This window comes from Ammospiza nelsoni, chromosome 6 (assembly GCF_027579445.1).
Source record: "Ammospiza nelsoni isolate bAmmNel1 chromosome 6, bAmmNel1.pri, whole genome shotgun sequence".
Lineage (NCBI taxonomy): Eukaryota > Metazoa > Chordata > Aves > Passeriformes > Passerellidae > Ammospiza > Ammospiza nelsoni.
Window position 1 is genome coordinate 28,440,783 of NC_080638.1, and position 27,457 is coordinate 28,468,239.

The 27,457-nt window shown below is 40.2% G+C and overlaps 2 protein-coding genes across 3 annotated transcripts; one reads left to right on the forward strand and one right to left on the reverse strand.

The window, feature by feature from the left end:
* Nucleotides 1–2,131: 2,131 nt before the first annotated feature.
* Nucleotides 2,132–26,080, reverse strand: VPS39 (VPS39 subunit of HOPS complex). 2 transcript variants are annotated; one of them, XM_059474105.1, is made up of 26 exons: nucleotides 25,903–26,080; nucleotides 24,158–24,223; nucleotides 23,379–23,405; nucleotides 22,880–22,944; nucleotides 22,085–22,127; nucleotides 21,016–21,110; nucleotides 19,697–19,795; nucleotides 18,901–18,993; nucleotides 17,568–17,751; nucleotides 16,944–17,064; nucleotides 16,501–16,621; nucleotides 15,742–15,871; nucleotides 14,490–14,632; nucleotides 13,515–13,658; nucleotides 12,807–12,948; nucleotides 12,457–12,543; nucleotides 10,415–10,488; nucleotides 9,735–9,833; nucleotides 9,392–9,509; nucleotides 8,792–8,920; nucleotides 8,226–8,328; nucleotides 7,316–7,361; nucleotides 6,816–6,965; nucleotides 6,528–6,662; nucleotides 5,877–5,968; nucleotides 2,132–4,608 (listed from the first exon to the last, which is right to left on the reverse strand). In XM_059474105.1, exons 1-26 carry the CDS (start codon nucleotides 25,973–25,975, stop codon nucleotides 4,533–4,535), a joined length of 2,655 nt encoding a protein of 884 aa, XP_059330088.1. In that variant the 5' UTR covers nucleotides 25,976–26,080; the 3' UTR covers nucleotides 2,132–4,532. The 2 variants fall into 2 exon arrangements, with proteins under 2 accessions (XP_059330088.1, XP_059330089.1); XM_059474106.1 differs by lacking the exon at nucleotides 23,379–23,405.
* LOC132074852 (uncharacterized) lies at nucleotides 25,974–26,570 on the forward strand. Its single transcript, XM_059474890.1, has one exon. It carries the CDS (start codon nucleotides 25,974–25,976, stop codon nucleotides 26,568–26,570), a length of 597 nt encoding a protein of 198 aa, XP_059330873.1.
* The last annotated feature ends 887 nt before the right edge of the window (nucleotides 26,571–27,457 follow it).

The following is a 27,457-nucleotide window of genomic DNA, read 5'->3' on the forward strand; positions in this document are numbered from 1 at the left end:
TTAGAGATACAACAATTAAAAGTGGCAGAAAATGTATGAAAGCCAGTAACGCAGCATGTCATTAGCTCCATGCAAACATGAGAATGTGTCACATTCTCAGCAAGGTCCCATTCATTAATCATTTCCTGTCATTAGCGCCAGTCACCAGGCTAGAATTTGAGAAAATTAATAAAAGCACAAGCACTGACATTTCAAACATAAACAAGTCAGCACTAGGTGGGAGCCATTGTGGTGAATTCACAGAATGAAGAGTCAACACACAGGCAAAAAGCAAACATAATGCCATTGTGAAACAGCCAGCAACTACCCTAAAGCCCTTGTGTCCTACTAAATGGTATAGCAGACAGTGGGCTGAAAAAGCTATTCCTTTGCTTTTCTACTCACCACTGCACTGACGGTGGAGGACTGAAGCACCACTCCAAGGATGGAAGGCTGAGAGCTGAGGCTGTTCAGACTGGATAAGAGAAGGCTCCAGGGATTCCTCATAGAAGCCTTCCAGTATTTAAAGTGGGCTTTTGAAGAAAGAGAGTGTTTTTGCACTACAGATAGTGATAGAACAAGGGAGGATGGTTTTAGAGAGGGTAGAATTCGATTGGATATTAGGAAAAAACTCTTTACTTAGAAGATGGTAAGGCACTGGAACAGGTTGCCTAGAGCAGTTGTGGATGCCTCATCCCTAGAAATGTCAAATGCCAGGTTGGGGTCCTGGAGAGTTGAATTTAAAGTATCTTCAGGGTTCCTTTCAACCCAAATCATTCTATGACTATCACATTAGGTTTTATTTATCTTCAAAAGGATTGTAGAACCATAAGTGTACTTTTTCTTTTACATTTAATCTAATGCAGTTTGACTATAACTTACAAGAAAGTTGAGGTGACCTCACAGTACAGCACCATGGAGAAATCACACTTATTCTAGTTTATTACAGGCAGTAGATAAACCCTCTACTTTGTCCTGAGTGCCCAATTGCACATAAATTCAGCTTACCTGTCTTCTGACACTCTTTCCTCTTCCAATGAAATCTCACTCAGCACAGGGATCTCACTTTTACAGAATTTCTCTTGAATCTCTCAAGAAAAAATGAAAGCTCTTTAGAACATATGCTTGAGAATTGTTTCATAGTCAACAACAGATCACCTATTAGCAGTGTCTGTGTGCAGTTTCAGCCATCCTCAGACATTGTTGTCAGCAAACTTAATATCCAAAGATAAACTACTTGGTTTTGTTATTTCCCATCAGACTAAGAAAACAAGCAAGCACAATGGCATCAAAAGATGAGGCAAAGAAATCCTCCCACCCAGTAATTTTACTTCTGCGTTCATTAGCATGCCCACAGGGGTAAAGATAGATTCTACATTGCAGTTTTGAGTTTTTATCAGAAAGCATTAAATTACATCATCACCAACTACATTATATAATATTTTAAACGTGTGTAGGTATCACAAGGGACCCATTTTGGTCACATTAGCAGCACCAAGAGGAGAGCTGAGATGCAGTACACAACTAGAAGAGATGAAAATTTCAAAGGATGCAAGCAAGGATAGGATTTGATTTGTGTTTGCTGGGGATTTTTTTTAGTTTTCTCCAGAAACACCAATATACTTAGTTGTTCATCAGTGACTTGGATGAAGGAGCAGATGCCTCCTCAGCAAGTTCACTGATGACACAAAGCTGGGAGGAGTGGCTGATACCCCAGAGGGCTGTGCAGCCCTTGAGAAGGACCTCAGCAGGCTGGAGAGATGGGCAGGGAAGAACTGTCAGAAATCCAACAAAGGCAAGTGCAGGGTCCTGCACCTGGAGGAATAACCCCATAGCACAGGCTGGGGCTGACCTGCTGGAGATGCCCCTGCTTGAGCAGGGAGCTTGCACAGAATGATCCACTGTGGGTTCTCTCAGCCTGACCCATCCTGTGACTCTGTGAACATGGAGACAGGAGACTTCCTCTGTGCTGGTGCTTCCCGTGGCTACAGAATAGGAAAAGTGAGGATCTATATTCTACTTCCAACACCAGACTCTATGACCTACAGCCCAAGCAAGTGCAAACCTGTGAATCTAAACATTTCCTGATTTGGTCACACAGAGCTCAACATCCCTCCCCAGCACAAAACCACTCAAACATCACTACCCAGAAAAAACTTGTCAGTAATTTTAGTGTTCTCTAATAAGTACATATTTAATAGTATAATGGTGTAAGACTTGCAAAAACATTATTCAAAGAGAGAATTCAAAAGTGGTTTTAGTAGGATTTTGAGAACATTCACAAGCAAGTATAAACTTGTAGATTTAAAAACCTACATTGAGAATTGCCACACTTGATTTACACATACTAAAGCAAGGGGAATACTGAGATACTGCACTGGGTCTGACTTCCAGGAGAAAGTGAGGTCTAACATACAAATAAAAATAAAACCTACATCAGCCCAGAGAAGTTTAACTGCACAAAGACTGAAACACACACTGGTTCACGATATTTATTACAACCTATTGCTTTAGATAAACCTGCTGTATGGTTAGGAAACCCAAAGCACATGGTATGAACCAACAAAAAAAAAGTACAGCACAAACCACGTCTCTGTAAAAGGTATGCAATGGAGATGAACAGAGGCACAACTTTAGTCTTGTAAGTAAGAGCACAATGAAGATCCTGGTTACAGATAATGTAGGCAAATAAAAATCATACTACCAGTACTAAACATAAGATAAGTAAAAATCAGAGTAGCATTGTTATATCTGTATACAAAGAATGCAAGGTCTTTTTAAATGCCCTCTCTTCATTCTCTATGACCTGTAAACACAACTCTCCCAAACCATCTTCCCTCCGTACCTGAACTAGTATATAAAGATCTATACAGCATGTGCAAATCTAGTGTAAGTATTTTTAGGCTCTCTTCTTCAAACAGAAGAAATACAAGTTTAAAAACATTAACACCACAGATTCCCTCTATCCAGCCTCTGCAGAAAGTATTCAGTAGCAATACTGCCCAAGACATCCAAGCAAAACACTGGACAAAGAAATCCAGAAGAATGCATAACAATAAATACAAACACATATGAACAAGGAAAAAACAGTTATCAAGGGAAACTCTTAACACTGGCAAATGAAAGTGAATTAGAACTGTTTTTAGCCTACAGCAGATCTGTTCCTGAAAAAAAACCTCACATGATTTAAGTAAACCTAAGATGTTAACTGAGGTTCAACTACACTTTAGGCAGACCAGATTTATTCATCAGCTTGTTCTTTAAGATGTGATATCTGGTAGTTACATGTCATGCTCCATAGCACTTAATAATGATTTATTTATAAGTATTGCTAGACCAGGATGTTGGAATTCAAACAATCCCTCCACTGGGTTATTTGCTACTGCTGCCTTTTCATTACCACTCCACAGATTCTTTCTGCAACGAACATTTTGTCCCTCATACCAATCTGCTACTGATTAATGTTTCTGAAAAAATAAGTTAGACAAAAATATTACAGTCTAGAGTGAGTATGGTACAATTTAGTTCTTGTGTTAAGACTTCTGGCCCAAGAGTAATTTTAAGAACAGTACCAGCCTGAACAGAATGCAGTTCTAGAGCATTTCAAATACACAGATGTTGAAACAGTCTGGATTTTACTTCACTGTTGAAAAGTGAACCAGAGACCAAAGAATTTATATACAAAAGTCTCAAGCATAGTCCAGAAGCTCAAGCAGTAACTAGAGTTCATTCCTTCCAGAAATTGCTTTAGAGGGTGTTCTTTGCTTTTTCCTTTGAGTGCAGATGTGAACTTCTTCCAACAGTCTCTGAGCTTCCACTCACACTAAGAGTGAACACAGTCAGTGCAAACAACACACAAGTTAATTCAATTTATAGCTCTCAAACTAAAACAAAAAGGGAAAAAAAGCTTCTTAGTGGTATCTACCATTTCTCTAATTATCTCCTGTGAAACAACTTACCAGAAGGTCAAGCAAAACCACAGAATACCAATAGAGAGTCCTTTGGCCAGCACTTACATCATTTCTGTTGCTGAGATAAAAGCTGCACTTCCTAAGTCTAGAAACAGACACAGAAGCCTCCTTTATGATAAATACCTGGTGATCTCCATGCAATGCTGATATGGCTGCAAACACTTTCAGGGAATTTTCTTTTTTTGAATAAATACTTACATACAAGGCCAAATCACAACATTGCCACCCTAAGAAAGTACATTTTATTGTAAAGACTTGATTTGTGGTGAACGTCCAACAGTTGTCTCACAGTTCATTTGCAAGGCTGGAGTGTGTTACAAAAGTCACTACAAAAATCAGTTTCTATTCTTCATCTGAGGACTGAGAGGTTCAGTGTACTTGCCAGCACTGTAACAACATGGTTAAAGTAATTTTCTAGTAAATCAACACTGCTGGGTAGGTACAGTCAGTCCACAGATACAAATGATTTCTACCCAGTGTAAGAGAACCTAGCAACAAGCCTCAAAACTCTCAGACACATCAACTTCTTTAGTCATCAGTACTGAATTTTGTATAAATGTTGGGATTATTGACATGACAAGGTCAGGTGTCCAGTGTGTTGACTTCTTTGGAGCAGAAATAATGCACAACTATTGCATTAGGGTATCGAGCAAATGCGCTGTAAAGAGAACAAAACACAAACATCAGCTGTCAAGACAAACATTGTTTTCCACATTCAAACAAGAGCATCCAATTTGGGCAGAATTAGAGAGAGACACATGATAGTGACACTTTTTTAAACTATAGCCTGAATGTATTAAAGAGAAAATAGAGAAAAGAATTCTATGGATATGGCAAGAGATTTGCTTGGAGGTTTTCAAAATCTATTTTCATTTCTGCAGGCACATTTTACTTGGACGTCACTGGTAGCAAGTTAAAGACTAAGGGGCATGCTTCAAAATCTTACTGATCTTAACAGTACCAGAAAAATTCTATACAACCAAAACAATATCGCATATGCAAATTTCAATGCTGAAGCTACATGCTGAATGTTAAGAACAAAAAATTTAATATGCGTAGCAATATTTAGACTGTGTATTAAAATGTTTTGGGAAAAGAACCTTTCCCTATCATTGTTAATGCTACTCATATCTCAGAAGGGCTCCCATCAAGAAGAAAATAATGACTGAATCATGTAGCATTTCCCTCCACTTGAAAGAAAAAGGAAAAAAAAAAAAAAACAAACAAAAAAAAAAAAAAAAACAAGTGCAAATAAAATTTGCATTCTATATTAGCTATATTAGCTACTAGGAACAGTAGAAGAAAAGTTCACAGATTTATAGAATATTCTGAGTTGGAAGGGACCCACAAGGATAAGAGTCCAACTCTTAAATAAATGGTCAGTACAGTGATTGAACTCACAACCCTGGTGTTATCAGCACCATGCTCTAACCAGCTGAGCTCATCTCAGGGTCACTGTCATCCAAATAATCAAGCAAACTAGTTCTACTTTTCAACATCCTATTGCATGTAGGCTACAAAACATAAATCAGTCAGGAAGCCATCAGATATAGAAAAGTACACATGTATCTCAGCCTAACATTATATCTTCCTCCCCAATTCTAGTTAAGAAGCAGGTTCTTAGAAAGGCAGTGTTCTTACAAAGTTTTCAAAATTCAGTATGAGGACCAATTTCATGCCTTCCAGAGTTATGAAATAAGAACTCTTGGGAGTTTCTGAAGGGGTTTTATTCTCCTTTGTTGCAAGGAGGATTAAACTCTTGCAATTCACTGACCAAAGCTTTAAAGTATTCCTAACCATTCAGCTAATTAATGTAATTCGTAATTCAAATACTCTTCAAACAGCTCCCTCATATTGCTGTTCTCTCTGGCTATACATACATCCAGTTTTCCAACATTCTTAGTTTAAGTGTACCAGATCTCTCACCTGTTACCTATCTTCTTTTTACAAACAGTGCACACCTTCTCCTCTGTAATTATGCATTTTACTTGCTGATGCAAGATCCGCTCCTCCTGGACCTAAAGGAGGACAAAAATCCCAAGCTGCTCAAAAAGCAATGCCACACCTTGGTCTGATGAAACCGCAAAGCATCACAACATTTAACTGTTAGTGGCTGTATCTACATTACCAACTTGTGCAGCACAGAAGAAGCTGTTCTGTGGAGCAGAGCAGGTGGTACTGAACACCCAAAACCTACACTATATGAATCACAGGGTTTTACTTTTACCTTGGTCCACAGCCTAAGGCATTCAACCACTAAAGGGGTGTTAAGAAGAACAATTGAACTGCATTCCCCTGGCTCACTTCATTTGAAAGAAATCCAGTCCAAGCTGTCTGAGATGATTCTGCAGTGCACACCACAGCACAGTGAGCAAAGACAAACATCTCATCCAAACTAAAATGAATGTACACACCATCTCCTGCAAAAAGGATGTTCAAGCTACATAATTCCCATTTAATTTCAGGTGCATTACAGCACCATCTAGAGGACACCCATCCCCTATAAGAAACAGTAAATTTCAATTTGAACGTATTTTAAAACATTATTCCAATCAATAACAGGTGGTGGATGCTTACCCTCAGAAACTCTGCATGGAGAAGGTTCTTGAGCACTTGATTAAATCTTTTCTTCTGAGCATTTTCTTCAAGTACTTTCTCTAAGAAGATGCGAATCTCATTGATCTGTGTGTTTGCTGGGAGTAGGTTTATTGCCTGGAACAAAGTTAGAAAAAGTTAAGGATAAACAGAGACCAAAACAGAATAGAAACTGACACATTAAGATTGACACATTCCATTCACTGGCCTACTCCAGTACCTTCTGTAGTCTCCTGCCAACAGCACAGAGTACTTACAGATCTGACTTACCTTAGTGGTATCCAGTTTGCTGTGGTGCAGTTCCAAAACCTGCAGAGCAGCCTGCAGATTGGCTTGAGGCTCCAGCACCTCCATCTTGATGGGTCCCAGGCAATGAACACTGGGTGGGGAGAGATACATGCGCAGCAGGGACAGATACACCTGCAGCACACACAAGGGGAGCTCTAAAACTGCTGCACCTATCCACAGCTGACAGTGCTGGTAAAACCCAGCAATGGTACTAACTTATACCCATGCCATCCAAAATTGTGCACTGCCCATTTAAAAAGCTCTTAATCTAGGCTCAAATCCAATGATACAGTAACATTTTCCAGAAAAAACACCCCACGATGATCTAGGAGGTCCTGAATTCCAAGAGATTATACACAGGTTCCTATACACTACACAAACCCTGAAGAAGTCTATACAGAGCAAGAACTTTCAAGTCCTGAACAAAGTATATATATATATATATAGCCTTCTACTTCCTTACTGAACAAGAAGCTACTTACATCTTTGTTGCCATCTTTGTTTCTGTCATAATGTTTATGGCAGTAGCTAGAAGAATCAACAGAGAAGAATTAAGACAAATACGGAAACAGTTACAGGACTCAAAGAATTAGTTTACAGAAATCAACATTTAATTACTACTGAAGTCATCCAAGTTAAGTGACTGTACATCTGATTCAGATCAATTCATCAAACTGAACATCAGGATTGCACAGTTTACTCTGCATCACAATGCTGAGAGAAGAAAAGTTTTGTGCAAGTCTCCCACTTCCAATCAACTTAAAAAGCTTTACTGCAGAAGCCAAATTGAATTTAGCTGTGTAAGAAAAAAGAGGGAAAAGATATCCCCAATCAACACATCACAGCATAAAAATCTATGTGTATATATATATATCTAATTAGTGTATCTGAATCACAAGCAACTATGTTGAACGGGTCCCTGTGTTCAGATACACCTGCCAGTATTGGGTAATTCTATTTTTACCTGAGTGCTTCTGATTCACTCAGGAGGTTCCCTGACACAAAACACACAGAAAAATGCTGTATCTTCACTAACAAGAGTTCTTTTTAATGTGGGCTAGTGAACATCTCTCCAAACAGAAAGGAAGCAAAACAACACACAAGATCACAGACTAAGGACAGTTGTAAAATATTAACTCATTGATGATGGTCACATTGCTCTAAAGCACAATGAGAGCACAAAAAGGCAAACCTCAAGGGGCCAGCAAGCAGCATCTGTAATAAACAGATACCCAGAAGAGGTTCAAGGCCAATAAAATGTGACAACACGGAAGATCCTGAAGACTTACAATGTTCATGCTCCACATATAGCAACATTTCACTACACGTCCTATCCACACAGCAGTCAGCAAAATAAGTCTTGCAAAAACTCTAAAGTAAAGAAATCCTTACTTTTCAGCCATGTTGGTGTCCTTCAAAATATGAACATAAATAAACAGAGCTTGCTCATGCTTCCCCATTCGACCCAAGAGCAGAGCACGTTCTTCTAGGAGACCTAGTGATAGCATGAAGGATTAAATCAATAGCTGCACAGAGAAATTACAAAATTAGTGCCCAGACTAACAGAAGGAAGTATTAATCTGTGCTCAGGCTACAGTATAAGTTACACTGACACTCTAAGTCTACATTTCACACTAGTCTCAGAAACCTTTCATGAATTCTTAAGTCACCTTAAGGAACAACCTTCAGATCTATTGCACAACTCAGGGTCATCACAAAGTTAGGCTAAATAGCTGGGAGATGCCACAAGGTCTTAGGTCAACAGTTAGAGGAATCCTGCAGAAACTGGTAAACCCAATTGTGCCAGCAAAAACAGAGTTAGGACACACACCAGTGGCCTACAACTACAGATAGGGTCATCTTCTCTATTTGTAGTTACCATGACTCTATGATAAGTGAGGAAGTTTTGCTGTAAGCAATAAGCTAGGGTTTAGTTATCCTACAGAAACAGAACTCACCATCAAAGGGGAAGTCACTGATAAGTCGACTAGGTTCATAGCAGCTGGACTTCTCCAGAAAAAGCAGCAGCTTCTTCCGGTAATCCCCCAAGTCTCCTCCTTCCTCCCCAGCAGGCACTGGAGCTCTATCTATATGAAAGAAAACAACATTAGCTAAATTATTACAACTAACTCACTACACTAGTCTGTACTAGAAGACATACAAATCACTATGAAGAGGAACTTCACGATGATAGAACTGCTACATGGGTTGGAGCTGTCATGTACCTGCCAAACTAATTTCAGCCCCTAAAAACACATCACATGGCTGGTTAAAGCAATACTCAAGTTATCCAAAACCCTTCCCTACCCTTAACATGCACAAGTCAGGGAGCAGTAGCTGCCATTCAACTTAATTGTGAAAAAAGTGTTACTTGGTCCCTTAAAAGATCTCTTGAGAGGCAACAAACTGTCCTACAAACCCACATGTTTTCCAGTTCCCTCCGTCACTAAGGTATCTTATGGTGGATCTCAACAGGGAAGGATTACAACACGGTATATGAAGGCTCCCCCGTGCTCTCCCATACTCCTGGTCCTCCCCCCAGAAAAGGCCAGACATACCTGCAGGGAAAGAACTGAGATACTCTTTCATTAAGCCCTGCACTTTCTCGCAGTACAGCTGGATCAGACAGTTGTGGAAATCTGCTCCAGTTTCTTCCCAGACATGAATGATGTGCTCCTGTAAATACATGTTAAGGCTCAGCTGCAGACACTTCCTCTGAGATGTAGTTCTTTATAAGGAACAGTTCCATGCTTGCCTTTACCAAGCTTGACCTCAGGATTTTGCATATTTTAATTATGCTTTCTTTGTCCAACAGACTCCAGCTCCTGAAGAACTAAGATCTTACAGGTAACATTTTGTTTTACTGAAGGTAAAATGCAGTAGTAGAGATTGAGCTCTTACCAGGTAAGGAATAGTCAAGCTTTTAAAATTTTCTATCAAGAAACTGAGCACTTTGTCTCGTGGCAAAGCTTCCACTTCAGGGAGGTCTTCTGTAAATATCTGTTAAATAAAATTTTATTCAGATTAGTGATTTTCTTTCCTTAAGTGCCACAGTATATTTTTCTCTTGAGGCACTGAAGCCCAGCAATCCATCACATGTTCCAAAGAGTAAACAAGAAATATAAAAAAAGATCTGAGCAGCTTATTCAGGCACTGAGAACTTACTTCACATCTGAAAAGACTATCAAACATCCCCACTTCTGCCCTAGTGAACACCCTTCTCTTACAGAGCCCAACACCCTCCAAATTCAGGGAGCCAATTTTATAGGGAAATCAATACCTCACATTTAAATACTCGATTAGGCTCTTGTGCAAAAGTGTGGCATCAATAACATGAAATGTTCTATCAAAGGTTCCTAGCTATTTATTATAAGGTGTTCCAAGAATGGAAAAGCATAAGAAAAAGTGAAAGATTGACCTGTTTTATCTACTGCTAACATTAGCACTGAAGCCAGAAAGAAAAACCAAATTATATATTTAATTTGGTTTAGCATTAATGAGATTCTTACAATGACTTATCCAAATTCCATATACTGCACTAAGAAGGTCAACAACAAGGTACCTCTTTCAATCACACTAACCTTCAGTCCATCTTCAGGAAAATCTCTTAGCACCCAGACAGAGTAGGAAAATACCAAGTGCAAGTTCTCTGTGCCTGGAATACAAAAAGCAGCAGTGCTCATTGTTAAATTCCTAAATATCTATCTATTCACAACACAAGCAGATGCCTTCAGAGCCAGCAAAGCCTAATTTACATGAAGAATCCAGTTGTTGCTCAAGTCAAGCAAATCGCTCATTCCAAAGCTACAATTTCATTGCTTCACAAACATGATTTCAAACCAAAACAAAAATTAACTCAAATACTAAGTGCCACCAAATGTAAAGAATTCAGACCAAAACCAAGATGGGCTGCCTTAATCATGTTCAAAAGTCTTCCCTTTCAACTTCTTTTAATTAGGGTACAGAGGCAGTGAACTTCTCACTTGCGTAACTTCCTTCAGTCCATATCCAGCCTGTCAGTCTAATGACTTCTACAGCAAATGGTCAAATACTTTATAACAAGTAGTAAAGCATCATAGTCCTGAAGTAACTAGCATAGAAACTACATGACAGGTAACAGCTTCTCAGCTTTTATCAAAATGTAGGACTTGCCCCTTTAAAAAGAATACTATAGTTTGGACAATTTGGTTCACAATACTAATAAAACATGTTAGGAAACAAGACTTTCCCTTCACCCTCCTGCTCAGAATCAGAGGCATTTGCTGCCTGAACAACATAACACAATATGACAACACTATACAAGACAGAAACTTAAAGCAACCCTATAAAAAGGCAGTCATTGTTTGCTTTTCTCCATCCCACAATATTTAAAACAAGCAGCATCTTCATATTAGCAGAATTTAAAAAATAAGTTTTAAAAATGCACATGATGTGCACTGTAAAGTAGAACAACTGAAATAGTTCCCAGAAGAGCCAATCTCAAATTTCAGTAACAAAAGTGTGACTAGGCAAATGGCAATAAACTTGTGGGCCTGAATTTTGCTGAACTCTATGAACTTTCTGAATTTACAGGGCATACTGGCCTCACAGAGAACATTTTAAAAAAAGACAGGACAAGAAATGAAAGTAAGACTCTGTTTTACATGAAAACTAACTTCTCAGAAAGAAGTGTGACATTAATTAGAATAGCCCCCTGCCAAAACACTGATCAAGGTGTCTTTGCTGAAATCGCAAGCAAATCAAACATGAAGTTAAAACCTACTCAAAACAGTGAGAGCATCAAGAAGAGAGGAGAAGCTCATCAAATAACTACCAAAGCTTATTGATCAGTATACTAAAAGGAAAACACCACACTGCCCCACAGAACAACTGGCTCCCTCAGCACATACCCTAACATTTATCTGCATGGGGATTCCCACAGGCAGGGGATTTCTCAACTTCCCCAGTAACAAATCCTTAATCTAAACATGAGCAACAATAGGAAAAGGTTCTGCATAACATTATTTTAAAAGATAAAAAGAATAATGCAACGCAGAAAACTATCTACCACCCAAGTAAATAAATAATTCTCCTGCACACTGACAAAGCATATTGTTGATGGTCAATCACACAGTTAATATTTGCTTTGATGCAATAAACAAGTGCTTACTCTATTGACACAAGGCTAGTATTAAACACCCATCAGTAATACACACTTGACTTGAAAGACCATAGCTGCAAGCCTGGAGGAATTTGCAATTACTTGAGAACTACCTAGAATATTGCATTTAATCCCCAGAAACTGACAGAATAGAGTAGATTAAGAACATTTTCTACTTCATTCAGAATTATTTCCTACTTTGCTCTTCATCACTGGAAGAAAATTCAAATTATATGGCCTATTTTCTCCCAGTGGATATTTTAATCAGAAATAAGGAATGTTTTCCAAAAAAATATTTAATTTTCAATGAAATTTGAATCCCTTGAGCTAATACTTGAAGGTTGCATTATGCAAGAAACCAAACAAGATAACAAGGATACCCTTTCAGCTTGATAGCCTCCAGAAAGCCGCCAAACAGTAGAATAATCACTAAGCCAAACAAGAATAAAAACTCACAAAAACACTGCTCTTCTTCACACTCACCTAAATGCTGCAAATATTGCACTGTCCTCTCATGACCCTTCAAAGGGGAGTTGGCTTTCTTTGACTGATCCACCAGTACCTGTAATGCTTTCAAAAGAAAAGGAGTCAATTCCTTTGTAACTGCTAGCTCCAACATAAAGCACAAAAAAGTGCATTTTTCCTGTTATGCTATTGAAGACAAACCAAAGTTTTGTTTTGAACATAGAGACCAAATTGTAACAGGAACAAAGATTTAATCACAAGATAGCAATTAAACAGCCTCTTCAGAACACTGTCTACTTACTGAAGTCAAAACACAAAACAAAGAACACATGCTTCTAGTCCTCCTCCTCTCCCAACCTCAGAATTACCTTTCTCATGCAGACCTTTTTTCTCATACAGTATTATCAGCTCACTATACTTGTGTGCCTTCTTTAGTACATGCTCACTCTCCTCAATATGGCAGTGATTGTTCTCCAGACGTAGCAGTGGTGCCACCAGTGCTACATTTGTCTGCAATTAAAAAGGGAGCACTTAAACTTCATTGGAATTGCACCTTCTAAGTGTACAGTACAAAACACAAGCTGGAAGTGGGGGCACGGGAGGAAGGAAGCCTCACAGCATAAGAAAAATAAGAAATTACAGTTTAATACCTTACAGTAAGGTCCACGGTCATTTCTGTAATTTTGAGGACAGAAAGAAAACAACACACCAAAGCTACTCCCCTTCAACAACAGAGGTCAGGCTTTGAAAACCATCAAAACAGCAAAGATCCTACTTTGCTCTGTTTACCAGTATAAGGCAACAAAAGCATTCATTAGACCTTCAAAATACACAGCCATTTTCTTCTGACAGAGGCAGCAACCAGGGACAGACATATCTGCCTCATTCCCTGAAACTGCTTCCAGACCAGACAGGAAACTAGTTAATGCTCAGATTTTACACATTATTTTTAGATCAAAGACAGACAGTTGTGTGAGCCTTTCTGAAGTAGCTGCTTATCCTCCTTCTTAAAAGTTTCAGTCTGAAATTCCATCAGAGCTCCTATGGCAAAGCCTCTAGGTCAGACAGAAACTCACATGCAGGTAACACTTCAACAGGGTGGTATCAATGATTTGTAACAGCTTCTTTTTGGATTTGATCGTGGGTGTTCCTTCCATGAGGGGTGAGGTACTGGACTGATGATCAGAATCATTTAGCTTCTTCACTAGCTGACTCCTTTTCTGCAGGACATCAAATGAAATTTTAACAGGAAAAGGCCATGGATTTCTACATCTCACCCTCAGCACATATAACACACCAACTACAAAGACTAAATTAAGCCAATTTAATAACTTATTTTAATCAACTGTTTCCCAAAAATTTTATTGTCACTAACTATTCAACACAAACCATATTCAAGTGTATGTATTTTGCACCTTTATAGTTTTGAAAAATGTCCAGAGTCTTGAGAAAATTGTCAGAAGGAAACTCTGTTAACCTGAGCAGACATTTTAGAGAAGTCAGGAAACTTTTTGAAAACTATTTAGATTTTGCACTACTAGGCTTAAAACCTATCCTACTTCAGGCACAAGCTTTCTTTTACTCTACTAAGGATGGCAACCAAACAATTCAGGTTCCAGTTATGACAAAATAAAGAGGACAGGAACTTACAAGGCTCATTAATTCCCTTCCACCTTTTTGCATGCCCTCAACCTATCTCATGGACAGAGCGCCCTTAATAATAATCATTGAACAAAACAAAAAAATGAAGTGCTCAAGTTTTCTTCAGCGGGATACTAGAAATAAAATACTGGACTCATAATCAGATCCACTGCATAAAGAAATTTTGTCCAATCACGCATGATATTTTCCATATATCTGTGGGGTCTCTCATGTGTTCCACTTCCCCTGCTCACTCAGGGGCTGCTGCCACATTTTCCAGCCATTAAGACAGCCCATTAAGGCTAGCATGACAGAGCTGGGCTAGGTGTACTGCTTCCAGCACATCAAAGCTAACAAAGCACGCTAGAACTGAATAATCCTGCTCTAAAACCAGGTAGAGGAGCACTCACTTGAGTTAGGTAGTCTATCAGAGCTAAATGTGCCTTCTCCAGCTCTGCCCCAGAGAGCCCTGGCAGGGGGTTGGGATACTGTAGCTGTTTCCTGTAATCTGTGGGCAGGAGGTCAGGATACAGACCCATCACATGAGTGGGATCTATGCAAAAAATAACTGGTATTAGTAACCATTCATATTATTTTTACAAACTTAAAGTAAGTTTATCTTTCTAACAGAGCAATCTGCACTCTACTTGTACATCCACAAGATTCTAGAGCCTAAATGAAATTTGCTCATTACAGAAAAGAAGCTAAAACAATGCAAAAGAAGCTAAAGCAAAACATGTTTCGAAGTCCAAGCACAGGAATTTCCAACCTGTGCACTTGGCACACTTGGAGGACAAGCCATTAATACAATCTTACTGCTCTATTTGCAGATTCCTTGCATTAACCTCTCTGACAGTAAGACAGAATTTCTAGGAACACACAATGTTTTATGCATCTGTAACTAATGCATACCTGTTTTCACAGAGTTTACGCAAATTCAAAATTACTATCCTCTAATTCAAGCTCAAAATATTGTGAGTTCTAAGCCCTTGTTTTTCACTGTAGTTTTGCAAAATAAAAACTAGGTGTCATGAATAAGCTTTAGGTTTAAATGCACATGAGAATTCTGTCAACAGTAAAAAGAATCTCAGTCTTAAGCACTATTCTATGGTACAGTTCAGTCTCCAAGCCCTAGTATCAGAGACTACTGAGACTTCCAAGAGCACAGGAAAGCTTCCTGGTTTCAGCATCTTGGCTAAACCAAGGGTTAAGGGTCGTCATCTGAGTCCAGTGATTTTGCAAATGTACAGATGTTCCATATTTTTCATTCCAAGCTACAAGTAGGCTTTTAGCAGCTGCTGAAACATTCTGCTTTAAAGGGTCTGTGCACATGCTATTCATGCTTTAAATACCCTACAAAACAAATATATTCTGTAAAAAAGGGAAAAACTCCTGATTTAACTTAATTTACTAAGTGCAGAAGTATTTAATTGTACTTAACTGTGTAGTTAATTAAGTTATTAAGTAATTAATCACCAGTTCCACCCAAAAATAACTAAATAGCTGCACAGGCTATTTGCTGTTCACAGGGGATTGATGTGCACAAGATAGCACTGTTTTGAACTAAAAACAGAAAACAAACAAAAAACCCCATAAAATAGCCAGTGACCTTGACTTCATTCCTCCTAACTGAAGTGATTCAATGCCAACCCAAGCATTTACCTGTACCAAGCTTGGCAAAAACTTGCATGGATTCATCAAAACGCTTCTGGCAGAACAGGTTGAAGGCAAAGAGGTTCTTTATGTGGTGGATTTGTTGTCGTTTCTCACTATCTGAATCATCTTTCATTTCCTGCATACAAATTAACAAACATTAAAAACTCTCAGAGTTTACAGAAGAGACAAACACCCTAGAGAATTAAGAGGAGCATTATCCTGTGGAGACAGCAGGAAGAAAAAAAGATAATTTCTCAAAGTGAACACTGGTGGTGCCTGTCCGTGCTTATTGTGTGTGGGAGACAACCCACAAGATCTGAAAGCTACAAAGCTACTTCTGGTTACCTCTATACCTGCTCCATCACAGAAAACATCTCTTCATTCATTTGCCTTTTCAATTTTTTTTTTCAAGTCAGCAATTCAAAATGTAATTAATTAAGGGGAATTTCCAAAAACAAAAAAAATTTAATGCAGGAAGAGCAGTATAATTAAACATACTAAACATAAACAGTTAAGACATAATCTTTCATATAAGAGATGATTTCTCAAAATCTACACCACAACAGATCAATATGGAGTAATGGCAGCACAAAACTAAAACTTAAGTTTAAGAAGTCTAGAGTTTACCAGCTTGTGCAAAGTGGACAGTTGGGAGGTTATACTGACTGATTACTGGACTCATTACAGTTCAGGAGATGGCAAACATCCCTTTGTGTACTTTTGCACAATTGAATCCACTGCAAACTCAAGTTCTTGAGTACTTACTGCCAACTGCAAAGCCAACTCAAACTGTTTGTCCTGCAGAAGCTGCTGGATCTGTGTGGCTATGGACACCGGAATGAGCCTCCAAACAAAGTGATTACTTGCCACATATATAATGTTTGTGCTGTAAACAAGATAAAAAAGTCAATTATTAAGATTCAGTGCTCAGAAAGAAGCAATACCCTATCCTAAAAGAATCCCAATCCTATAATAGAAACATGCATCAATACAAGAGCAACTGGAGCATTACTGCAAAGCAGAAAGAAGACTGTCTCTCCTGTGTCACAAATTCTTAAAGACCCTCAATTCTATCCTTTCCTCCTCAAGGTATGGCCTCCACCAATCTCCATAAAAACCTAACAGAAAAGCTGCTCTTCTCCCAGTTTTTCAGCGTGCCACATGCAGCCAGCCAGTCAGACAAGAGCGGCAGTGAGTTGCATCGGTACCCTCCAGAGGTGATGAAGCGCGGCCTCTGCAGCTCGATGCTCTGCACCAGCAGCCGGGGCTCAAAGGTGCGGATCTCCACGTACCTCGGCAGGACAGCAATGATGTAGGGAGGCTGGTGTTCTGCTCATGAAACAAGGGAAACGTTTCAGCTGATTGGTCTCAAGCACTCCTGGAAACAAGCTATGACTTAAGGCTTCTCTTCCATTTTTCACGCCCTGAAACGTGCCCCTTTTACACACTCAAAACAAAATTCAGTGCCTGACACTGACAGCAATTTGCTCACAGAATACTACCAAGCCTTTTGCTCATCCTTCACCATAATCAAATTCTGAGGCACCCAGACCTACAGTGCTTTAACACACTACCTTCCATTTCAGACCTTGTCCCTGTATAAAAGATATGGACTACACCTATTTTATAAGAGAGGCCCACAGACCACAAGCAAAGAAGGCTAAGAAGCAAAACCAAACAAAACCTTCCCCAGTGTACAACTCAGAATACTGTAGAACCTGTCACACTCGAAATCCAGCTGGTTTCACAATACTGCAAACATGATTTTATCACATACACAAGAGTAAAGAAATAAATTTAAACAAAACCAAAAACAAACTGCTACTTCTCACCCATGGCTATAGGAATATCTGTCCAATTCAAGGCACATTTCTGAGTACAGACCCCTTCTTCATTAAGCACAACTGTTAGATCATCTTGGCCAACTGCAACTTTTCCATCAGCTACAGGAGCTACTAATGGTTCCAGCTGCTTCCCTGTGGGAAACAGTTCTTTGATGGATCCTTTTCCATCCACCTAGGATAAAAAAGAACATAAAAAGAAAAAAAGTGTTTTGCACAATAACCTTTTCTTCAAAGCTACACAAGACTAAAGCAAAAACCCCTAGAGGGATTTTGCAGCCCGGGATAAACACTAACAGGACAAGTGCAAATTTAAAGAGTTTCTGCATATCATAATTCATCCTGATTATACGTCATTCTGAAATAAAAAATATTACTTTTATGTCTGAGGTGATGATAGTAGCTGAGCACATCATTCACACCAGTTTATCAAATCCATTATACCACAGCAGCAAAATTATCTAAAGTGTCCAAACCCCTCATTTAGGCCAAAACTTTTAACACTCTTTTATTCTGGCATGAGTGAGCACTGCCACATAAAAAAAGCCAACTAACTTAAAGCCTAGCCATTTTCCCCTCAGCACCTGCACAACCATTTCGATCACTAGAATGGCAGGAATCAACATCTAAGAGAGCACTGCAGAAAGGCACCCCTTCTTTTGTGAGCAGCATCAGTTCCAAGTGACTGTAAAAATTATGTGTGGTTTTCCTTTTGACTACAGATCACTGTTGCCACCCATGTGCATACATGTGCATGTGTGGTGCACCTCATCTTCATCCTATTTTCCTGTAATATCTGCAGAAGCCAATTATAAAGGCATAAAAAAGAATAAACTATAGCTGTAAATGAAGTCTAAGTGGAAACTGTAATAGTAAATTAACAGTAAGTTCAGAGGCTTTCAAACAATTACAGTTCAGCTAAAGAATGAAAAATGAAAGAATGGGTAAGCTTTACTGATGAGTGTCTTGGTCTCTTTGTCCTTTTAGAGCTAATCTCATTTCTTAATACATTAAATAAAATGCAAACTGAGCTTACACAGACTGTTGCCAAAACAAAATGTACCTTCCCCAATTCCTTTTTTTTTTTTTTTTGCAAGAGCTGCTAACACTGGTCTCAACAGCAACAAACAGAAAATGACTTCCTGACAAATATCCATTTAAAAGGACAGGCTTAGACTGCCCTTTCTAAAGCCACAAATAGCAGAAGTACCAGATGCTGTTTTCCATAAATCTGTAAGCCAAATTCCTGAGCACAGGAGCAGCCTCCATAGTGTCTGCTGCTACCCAAATCTTCTTAAAACACTATTACACAGCCCCATCTCACCCGTATCAGGTAATAGTCCCTCTTGAAGCCTACACAGATGGAGTTTTCACACCAGGCCATAGACTTGGGTACATCAGGTACACTGAAGTCCCCCTGAGGAAAACAAGTTAAACTGGTTGTTATGAATGAAAAGCAAAAGTCAAATCTGGGAACACAGAGTGTAACAGGCTGCTCTCTTGTTGACACCATATTCCCCACCACCTGTGCCCAGCATCTACTGCTCAAGGAATGGCAATATTCAGCAAAAAGGCTAGACTAATGTACAGCAAAGAGGTGTGCTCTAAGTTAACTGATCATTTTTAGTAGAAAATTTTCTAGTAGAGGATCGTAGCTGAAAAGGCTCTACCCATTTCAATTAGTTATTTTTTCTTATTCCAGTATTCACAACTGCAGCTCTCTACACTTGTCAGAAACTATCTTCTGACTTAGTGATATACTTAGAGTAGAAGTGACATACTTAGAGTAGAAGTGCACCTACTTCTATGTTTTTGAAAGGTATGCATGCTCACATATGCTCACTGACTTGAAAGTCAAGTACTTAAAAGTGTACTACAACCAGAACAATAAAATACAGGACACAGCCCTAACTTTAACTTATGAAACTATAAATGCCATCAACTGGCATTGATTTCAAACATGTGTTTTCACTTCTCTCTGCTGTTCCGTTGTTAAATTTCTGCAGAACCAACCATCAATGCTCTGAAAGTCAGCAGTGCCTCAGAGTAACATGGCAAGCAGTGAAGAGCAATGACCCTCCCTGCTGAGACATGCTGGCTACAGAAAGAACACAACTCACCTGGAGCTCATGGAACTCCCTGTCCTTCCAGAAATAAAGCTGGAGCTTCTTACGCACTGCCACACACATCCTCAGCACCTCCTCCCCTGTATCTGATTGCTGTGAAAACAGACAGACCTAACTCACAGGCACTCACAGAGAGCCAAGTCAGGTAAGACAAGGCCAAAAGAAGCCTCTGCTAGAAGCAAAGCTGTCCACTGAAGAGCAGCTTTGTTCATCCATAACAGAAGAGAACTCCCAAAAATAGGAAGCATGGGGGAGGGAGGAAGGAGGCAGGGGAGGTGGCAGGATACTTAAAAACTAACTTTGACAGGGATTGTGACATCAAGAAAATCCAAAAAAACTAAGAGAGCACAAAAGGCATAGACACACACAAACAGAGGATAGATAAGTACAGAGCTATCAGTCCAACCCCAGAACTAGGATAAATGGCTGGAACTCCATGCAGTATAGGAGAGGTGAGGATATGGAATGCAAAGAATGTGTTATACTAACAGATAAAACCATTAACAATCTAATATTCTAACCTGTTGGAAAAGTTTCTTGACAAGAAGCACTAGGAAAGCTAAGTGCCTGGACACACAAACAACAAGCCACTTTGCAATGACCAGATGTAAAGGTGCTTTGAAAGACATTGATTTTCATGTTTAGAAAACCCCAAGTACTTCCTATAAAATATTTAACACTAAGCTCCCATGGGGCAAAAATGTAAAAAATTATAAAGGGCACTAAACCATCTCTTCTGATTATGAAAAAGATGTCTGAATGATATGGGCATGCTAAGAAACTCATTTGACTAGAAATTGCTCACTCAATAACCCAGAGCAAATGAACAGAGGACTGCTACACCCTACAGAACGATTTCAGGGCATCATTCTACCACAACTGCTCTAGGAGTCCTTGAGCCAATAAAGAGAAACAAAAATTTTAAAAAACCCAGACAGAATTGCTTGCAGAAGGAAACCACAATGAGCTAGTGCACTGGCAATGCAAGGAAAGAAAATGGCTTTTATATTAAGGGGACCTTTCAAAAAAGAAGAGTCAAAGTCATAGGACAAAAATGCTTTGAAGTCTTGTATCAAAAGTTCTGTATCAAAAGCTGCAATCACAACAGGCACAGGAAAATACCTTGTGAAGCAGAGTAAGAAAAATAATTTAAAACTGTTGCCTTAAGCAAATGCAGTTGGTACTAATTTTAAGAAGCACTAGTACCCAAGAAATTTTCATCTAACACAAAACCTAATCCATACAGCAACATGAAAGATGAATCTTTATTACAAACAGTAAAGACATCTGTGCAGCTGTATTCCTTCCCTTACCTGGAGATCACAAGTGAAGAGAGATGCACCTTTTGCCTTTGAAATTGTGGTGATTTGTTGAAATGTCAACAGGTCATGGACGTAAATGTTATTTTCTGTTTGAAACAAAACTCCAATTATTATTTAATATTTTATGTAGAGGTGTTGCTAATTCAAACAAGTTACCATATTTTATGTTCATATAAAAAAGAACTTGTGAAACTAAGAGCTGCAAGAAAGGAAAAGAAGTGTTTTCCAAAAGCTGAAAAATGCGAAGGCACATACAAACACAATAAATGCAGCAAAGAAGACTAACAGCAGCATTGGTAGAACTACAGGAAGGTACTGCTAACCAAGCAGGGGAAGGCAGAGTGGAAGGGACAGCAAGCAGGCCAGAACAGAGCAAGCTCAAGAATGGAAGATTGCATGACAAAGATCATTCTGAACTGGCTCCTGAAATTAGTGGAAAATGAACAGCTGAAAATGCAGGGTACTGTTTTTGCATGCACAAGGATGCAAGCAGCAGAAATCTACACATACTGGAGCTGGAAGACTTGGGACTTGGAGATCATAAAGAAGTGAGTAGTAATATAAGCAAAAAAAGACACTAGAAGACCCTAAGTTAAAGAAAGCCAGAGCCAAGCAAACTTAAATCTTCCACAAGACACTAAAAAATCACATCTGAATATAAAGTGAATTTGGTGCAAGACATCAGTGCTAAGTTTGATACATGGAGCAAATTTAGTCAGAAGTTTCAGTGCCTATCCTACAGTGCACACAGATTCACACGCATGCATACACATGTACATACAGGGGCCAACACAAACTGCATTTTACACACACACTTTAGAGCATGCACATACATCTTCATTCCTAATCACAAATCAGCATTAATGCTTTGTTCTCCCAGCTGGCAAAGCTGCTTCTCATCTATGCTGCTTAGTGCTTCCTCTGCAAAATGCAAAGCTTAGCTCTACACAATGACTTCTCAGCAACCAGACTACCATGCTGGTGCGTGGAAAGGGTGCCACATTCAGACAAGTAACTGCATCTAGAACTCATTAAATATAAAACACTTTTCTTCACTTACCTAATAGACTGACCAAAATTTTAAATTGAGAAACAACGTGGATCTGAAAGGGAGAATGCTGTTAGTGACTCCATTCATAAATTAAAACCCTCAATAAGGTTTGATTATAGTCTAAGAAAAATCTCAAAATAATAAGAAAGGCAGTTTTCCATGAGCAAGCTTCCTTCAGCTACTGCAACTCTTTTCAGTTAAGAGGTTTTCAGTGTAACTTTTCACAAGCTGGCATTTGCAACCTAAGCTGATTGAAAAAGGTGTAACTTGTTATGCCACTAATACAAAAATACTTCTAAAGCACACACAGAGTGCTGCATCCTGAGAGATGATCCATAATCTTTACAGTGTTTTTCCTGGAATCAATATAATCATTGAATGCAAATTCTCAAAAAAAAAAATGGCAGCAAGACTGGCAGTTACTTTATTTCTACATTTCAAGTACGTGGAATTACATTCACATTCCTATAGAATGTCATCTGAGAGTCAAATGATACATTACAGTCTGTTGATGTATTACCATCACTCTTACAAATAGTCATAGAACCAATTGAGGACCTATTGCTAACAAATGCCAAAAATAAACCTGCAAGTTCCAATTCTTTGGTTTCTGCTTTAGCAATCAAACCAAGCTTATTGTGTTATGAGAAGAGTGGGCAAAAACATCTGGCTGTTACAGCCCTAAGAAAAGCTTTAGCTCTGGGAATTTGTTTTGTTAAGCACAGCAGAGACAGCAGATGTACATTGAATATTTCATTTATTGGCTGAAAACTGTTCCCGCATCAAGAAGATGGTATTTCCTACCTGTTGAATCTTCTTTGAGAAGTTCTTGTTGGATTTCTCTAGTGTCACTTCAAACCTGTTGCAACCTATCAGAAAGATTGAAGAGGGTATGTAAACTGAAGTTGCTCATGACTGTGTGTGTCTTACATTAAGTAAATTACAAATAATTATGAAAGCAAACTTGGCCACTTAACACTAGAATACTAACACTTAAACACATCTGTGTTTAAATGCATCACAGGGTCTTCTACAGAGTCAGGTGAAAACATAAATTACACTTCTTGTACACAGCTGAGGGCATAAACAGTAGTTACATTTCTGCCTTGCCCAAGTTTTACATTGCAAGCATTATATTTAAATAATTTGAAACCCAGAAATACAAAGATACCCATAAAGATTTTATCCACACTATTCAAGTATCAGTAACTTAAATTCCTAGGATGCACGTCACTGCAAAACAGACAAGGAATAAAGACTACACCACAAGGGTTTTAAAGGAGTTTTAGGGAGAAAGACTTACAGACACTTTCTGATGACATAACCTCTCCTGGCATTGATGCAAAAAAGGGGGAGAAATTTACCATGTGAGATAAGACACTAGCAACTCAACTAGCATATTCCAACTGGACAGACAACCTACAACTTTCACAAAAATCAACTGAATTCAGTCTCTAGAATCCAAGTAGCTACAAATTAATATCTTTCCAAGAGCTGATGAACCTGGAAACTAACATTTGGTGTTTACTTTCCTGTGTCATGCTACAAAATATTACTGCATTCAAAACCATCAGTTCCTACATAATAGCACATAATGTGAAATACAAACATCTTTAGAGAAAATCAATTTTAACTAAAGCAAAAATAGAATCATTCTATTTGTGGCATTCCTAGAACAGACTACGAGCACTTAGGACTCTCAAAGAGGCAGGGAAAGGATAAATACCAGACAAAACTAGTTAGTATTTATCCCTCTTCCCTATCCATGATGGTCATGGACCCAGTGAATGTATTTGCTCTCTCACTAATCCAGTCATTAAAAGATAACACACATCAGAAGTCCACCAACTCATACACTGCACTGCTTTTACATATATTTGTACACTGTATTCATAAAAATTAAAATTGCTTACTATAAATTTAAACACAAAGAAACCTGAGATAAAACACATTTTACATGAAATCCATATAGGAAAAAAATCAGCAATTAATCACACTTATGTTAAAATCACTACAGCGCTAGAAGTGCAGGAAATAAAAATATCAATCAACTTTTTTACCCCATTCTTAAAATCAACTTACCTACATCTTTCTTGATCCTGTAAAGCAGAAGATGCCCTTGTTTTGTACCAACAAGGAGCCATTCCTCTACAAAGACAGGAGAAAAAGAGTCTAATTAGTTCAACAAAATCTGCCCTCCACAGCTGTGCTGGTTTTTGCTGGGGTAGAGGTAATTTTCTTCACAGCGCCTATTATGGGGCTATGTTACATTTATCAGAACAATTGGAAACTTGCATCAAACACCAAAAAAACTTTCTGTAGTGACTACACAGGTCTCCTATCATTTCTCCAGTGGGAGTGCACAGAAGCAGCTTTAACTCTCAGGAGAGGACAGCCAAAGAGCAGGCAGTGAAACAGCATAAACAGCCTGGCCATCACATCAAACTGGCTCATAGAGAAGTAAAGACACAAACCACTGCATCTTGTGTGCCATCAAAAGAAGCAATAAACTATTCTTCAGACATTATTACCTCTCAGAGAGGAACTGTGCTACATAATGGGAAGCACTGTCAGAAAGAAAAACATCAAGTTTATGTGGGTTTGATTGTTAAGTTTTTTAAGTCAGGTTTTTAAAATGCCTCTCTGAAGTAGTCAGCTATGTTTGGAAGGAGAGTGTTGCAGCTTTGCTTTGGTTGGACAATCAAGAATCATTCAAGATTCATAAAGGAGGGCCTTTTTATACAAACTCTAAGGCACAGTTTCAGACTCATCCTCTTTGCAGCACTTATACCATACAAAAAGCACAAAATCTTTACAGGCTCATGAAATATGGCTGAATTTCTTCCTCACTGAATATCATACAGGAAAGCAGCATACATGAATATTTCCTTCTACATCTAGTACTTCCTCGTCACCAAAGGAATTTGTATTTTAATAAAATCTTATTACCGGCAAGGTCTTTCTTCTACTACTTGGTAGAAATATTGTAGACAGAGAATTACACATCTTTTTTACAAAACCATACTGCTATAAGTCTGTATGTTTAGGGTTTTTTTCCTAGTTCAGCAACATAAATGCATTCAAAGAGAGAGAAATATAAAAGCTGCAATGCAGGAATAAACTACCTTCACATCCTCTCCAGTACATAACTCCATCATAAACCTCCATGAATAACAGGAGTATTATCATTCAGGATATAACTCTTAAAACAACTAATCAGGGTCACAATTCCATAGAGTGTGGAGTTTTTTAAATTGTCGATTTTGCATGATGGTGCTGATTTTACATCCAATGGCACCTGGTCACAGCTTTGAAAAGCCTTATCAAGCCTAATCATTAGGACAGCTGGTGCAGTCACCTGACCAAAATCTTGACTCTCCAGTATGCCCAAAAATAAAACCCACAATTATACATCATTAACACGTCCAAACGTATTCGAAATCTAAGACTTCAACACACCACCGGCCCTCCAAATCAGGTTTAAGTCACTACACGGGGAATGCTTTTTCAGCAACAAAGTAGGCAGCCCAGGGTTACAGCCCCGGGAGTCCCGGCAGCCTCCCCGGAGCCGGGCTGCGGCCGGGCGGGCAGGGCAGGGCAGGGCAGCGGGGCCCGCGACCGCCGCCGCTCCCGGGAGCGGAGCTCGGCACCGGGGAGAGGCTCCGGCGGGCGGCAGGGCCGCGGCCACTCAGGGTGCCGCCGGCCGGGCGGGCGCTGCCCCCCAGCCCGGGGCGGGACAGGGCAGGGCAAGGCGCGGCAGCCGCACGAACGCTGCCGGGACGGAGGAGCGGGGCGGCTCGGGCTGCGGCGCGGCCCCTCCGGCTCACCCCAGGCCGCCAGGCAGTCGATCTGCAGCGGCAGCTTCTCCAGGATCGGCACATGCTCGAAGGCGTCGTGCATGGCGGCCGCTCCTCCGGCCCCGGCCGCCGCCCGGCCCAGGCACAGGCGGCACCGGCGGGAACGGCCCCGACGGAAGCGCCCCGCGCCCGCGGCTCCCGCCCCTTCCGGCAGCGCCCGCCCGGCGCCGCTTCCGCACCGCGGCCCCGCCCGGCACAGCACCGCCCCGCTTGTCCCGGCTCCGCCCGGCACAGCACCGCCCCGCTTGTCCCGGCTCCGCCCGGCACAGCACCGCCCCGCTTGTCCCGGCTCCGCCCGGCACAGCACCGCCCTGCTTGTCCCGGCTCCGCCCGGCACAGCACCGCCCCGCTTGTCCCGGAACAGCACCGCCCCGCTCGTCGCGCACCGCCCCGTCTGTCTCGGCTCCGCCCCCGCCAGCACGGCCCCGCCCGCCGCGCTCAGCTCGCCCAGGTTGTGCCTCCGGCGCCCCGCGGACTCCTCGAGGGTGCTGGCGCTGTCGGGGGGGTTCCACCAGGAACGGCGCTCTGTCCCAGCCCCAAAAACGGGGCTCTGCGCCGGCATCAAACAGCCCGCCCCGGGGGCTTGGGCGCGAACGGGAAACGCGGGTCGGCACGGCATGGAGGGGACCCTGACATAAGCCTTATGCATCTTCATAGAGCCCGAAAAGTGGACAGGCAGTAGGAAACTCTCGTCTTCCCAAAACGTCACTACAGGAAGTGTCCGGTTGCTGTTGACTGCTGTAAACCATAGAAAAGTCACCCGGGATGCAACGGCAAAAATGACCTGCATAACCAGATGAGCACAGCGAGGCATATCTTGCAAGCATATGTCTATTTTTTGAGGTCATAAGTTTTGTTTTAATGAACTTATCCTATTAACTCGGCCAGTGAATATCAGTCTCCAGGAGGAAATCTTTCTTGTTAGTCTGTCCCTTCCAGAACCGGTCACAGTTGCATTTATGTTTGTCGTGGAGAGAGAGGTGCAACGTTGACAATCACTGACCTAGAAACTAAATTAACTAAACCGAACTCAAAAAGCACATGGTACTAAATTCTACAAGCATCTTTACCAACAGAGACCACTTTTAGAAAACAGGGACTGAGGATGCTCTGTACTGGAAGATCAAAGCACAGGAATGGGAGAACAAGCATGGCATTCTTGCATCCAACTTCTTTCCTCCTCAGGAATGAACATTTTGTGCTTAGCACAAAACTGTGCTAAGTCAGATCCCTCCTCACAGATGGCAAAACTCCAGATTTCCAAAGGTCTTATGGCTCAGGCATATAGCTGTCTTTTTTAACCAAGGATCCCACAAAAGGAAAAGGGACATGGCACCGATTAGTGAAAGGAAATGTTTCAGTAACACTGGCTAATAAAGACTTCACATGTTTGTAGTCCAGAGAGCAAATGATTTGTGAAGCATTATCCTCTTCAGACTTACAATGTAGCATACAACTAAAATGCCATATACAGTGAACATGAGGATAAATAAAGCCCACAAACTCACACACCCTACATCTGCAG

What these genes read in the sequence shown, in the direction of transcription:
- LOC132074852 (XM_059474890.1), top strand. Translation starts at nt 25,974, where the DNA reads ATGGCGGCCGCTCCTCCGGCCCCGGCCGCCGCCCGGCCCAGGCACAGG.
- VPS39 (XM_059474105.1), bottom strand. Translation starts at nt 25,975, where the DNA reads ATGCACGACGCCTTCGAGCATGTGCCGATCCTGGAGAAGCTGCCGCTG. An exon ending in CGCTTCATCACCTCTGGAGG is followed by an intron (nt 16,622 to 16,943) that starts GTACCGATGCAA and finishes TCTTGTTTACAG; the next exon opens with CACAAACATTATATATGTGG. An exon ending in TGATAGACTACCTAACTCAA is followed by an intron (nt 13,659 to 14,489) that starts GTGAGTGCTCCT and finishes GATGTCCTGCAG; the next exon opens with AAAAGGAGTCAGCTAGTGAA.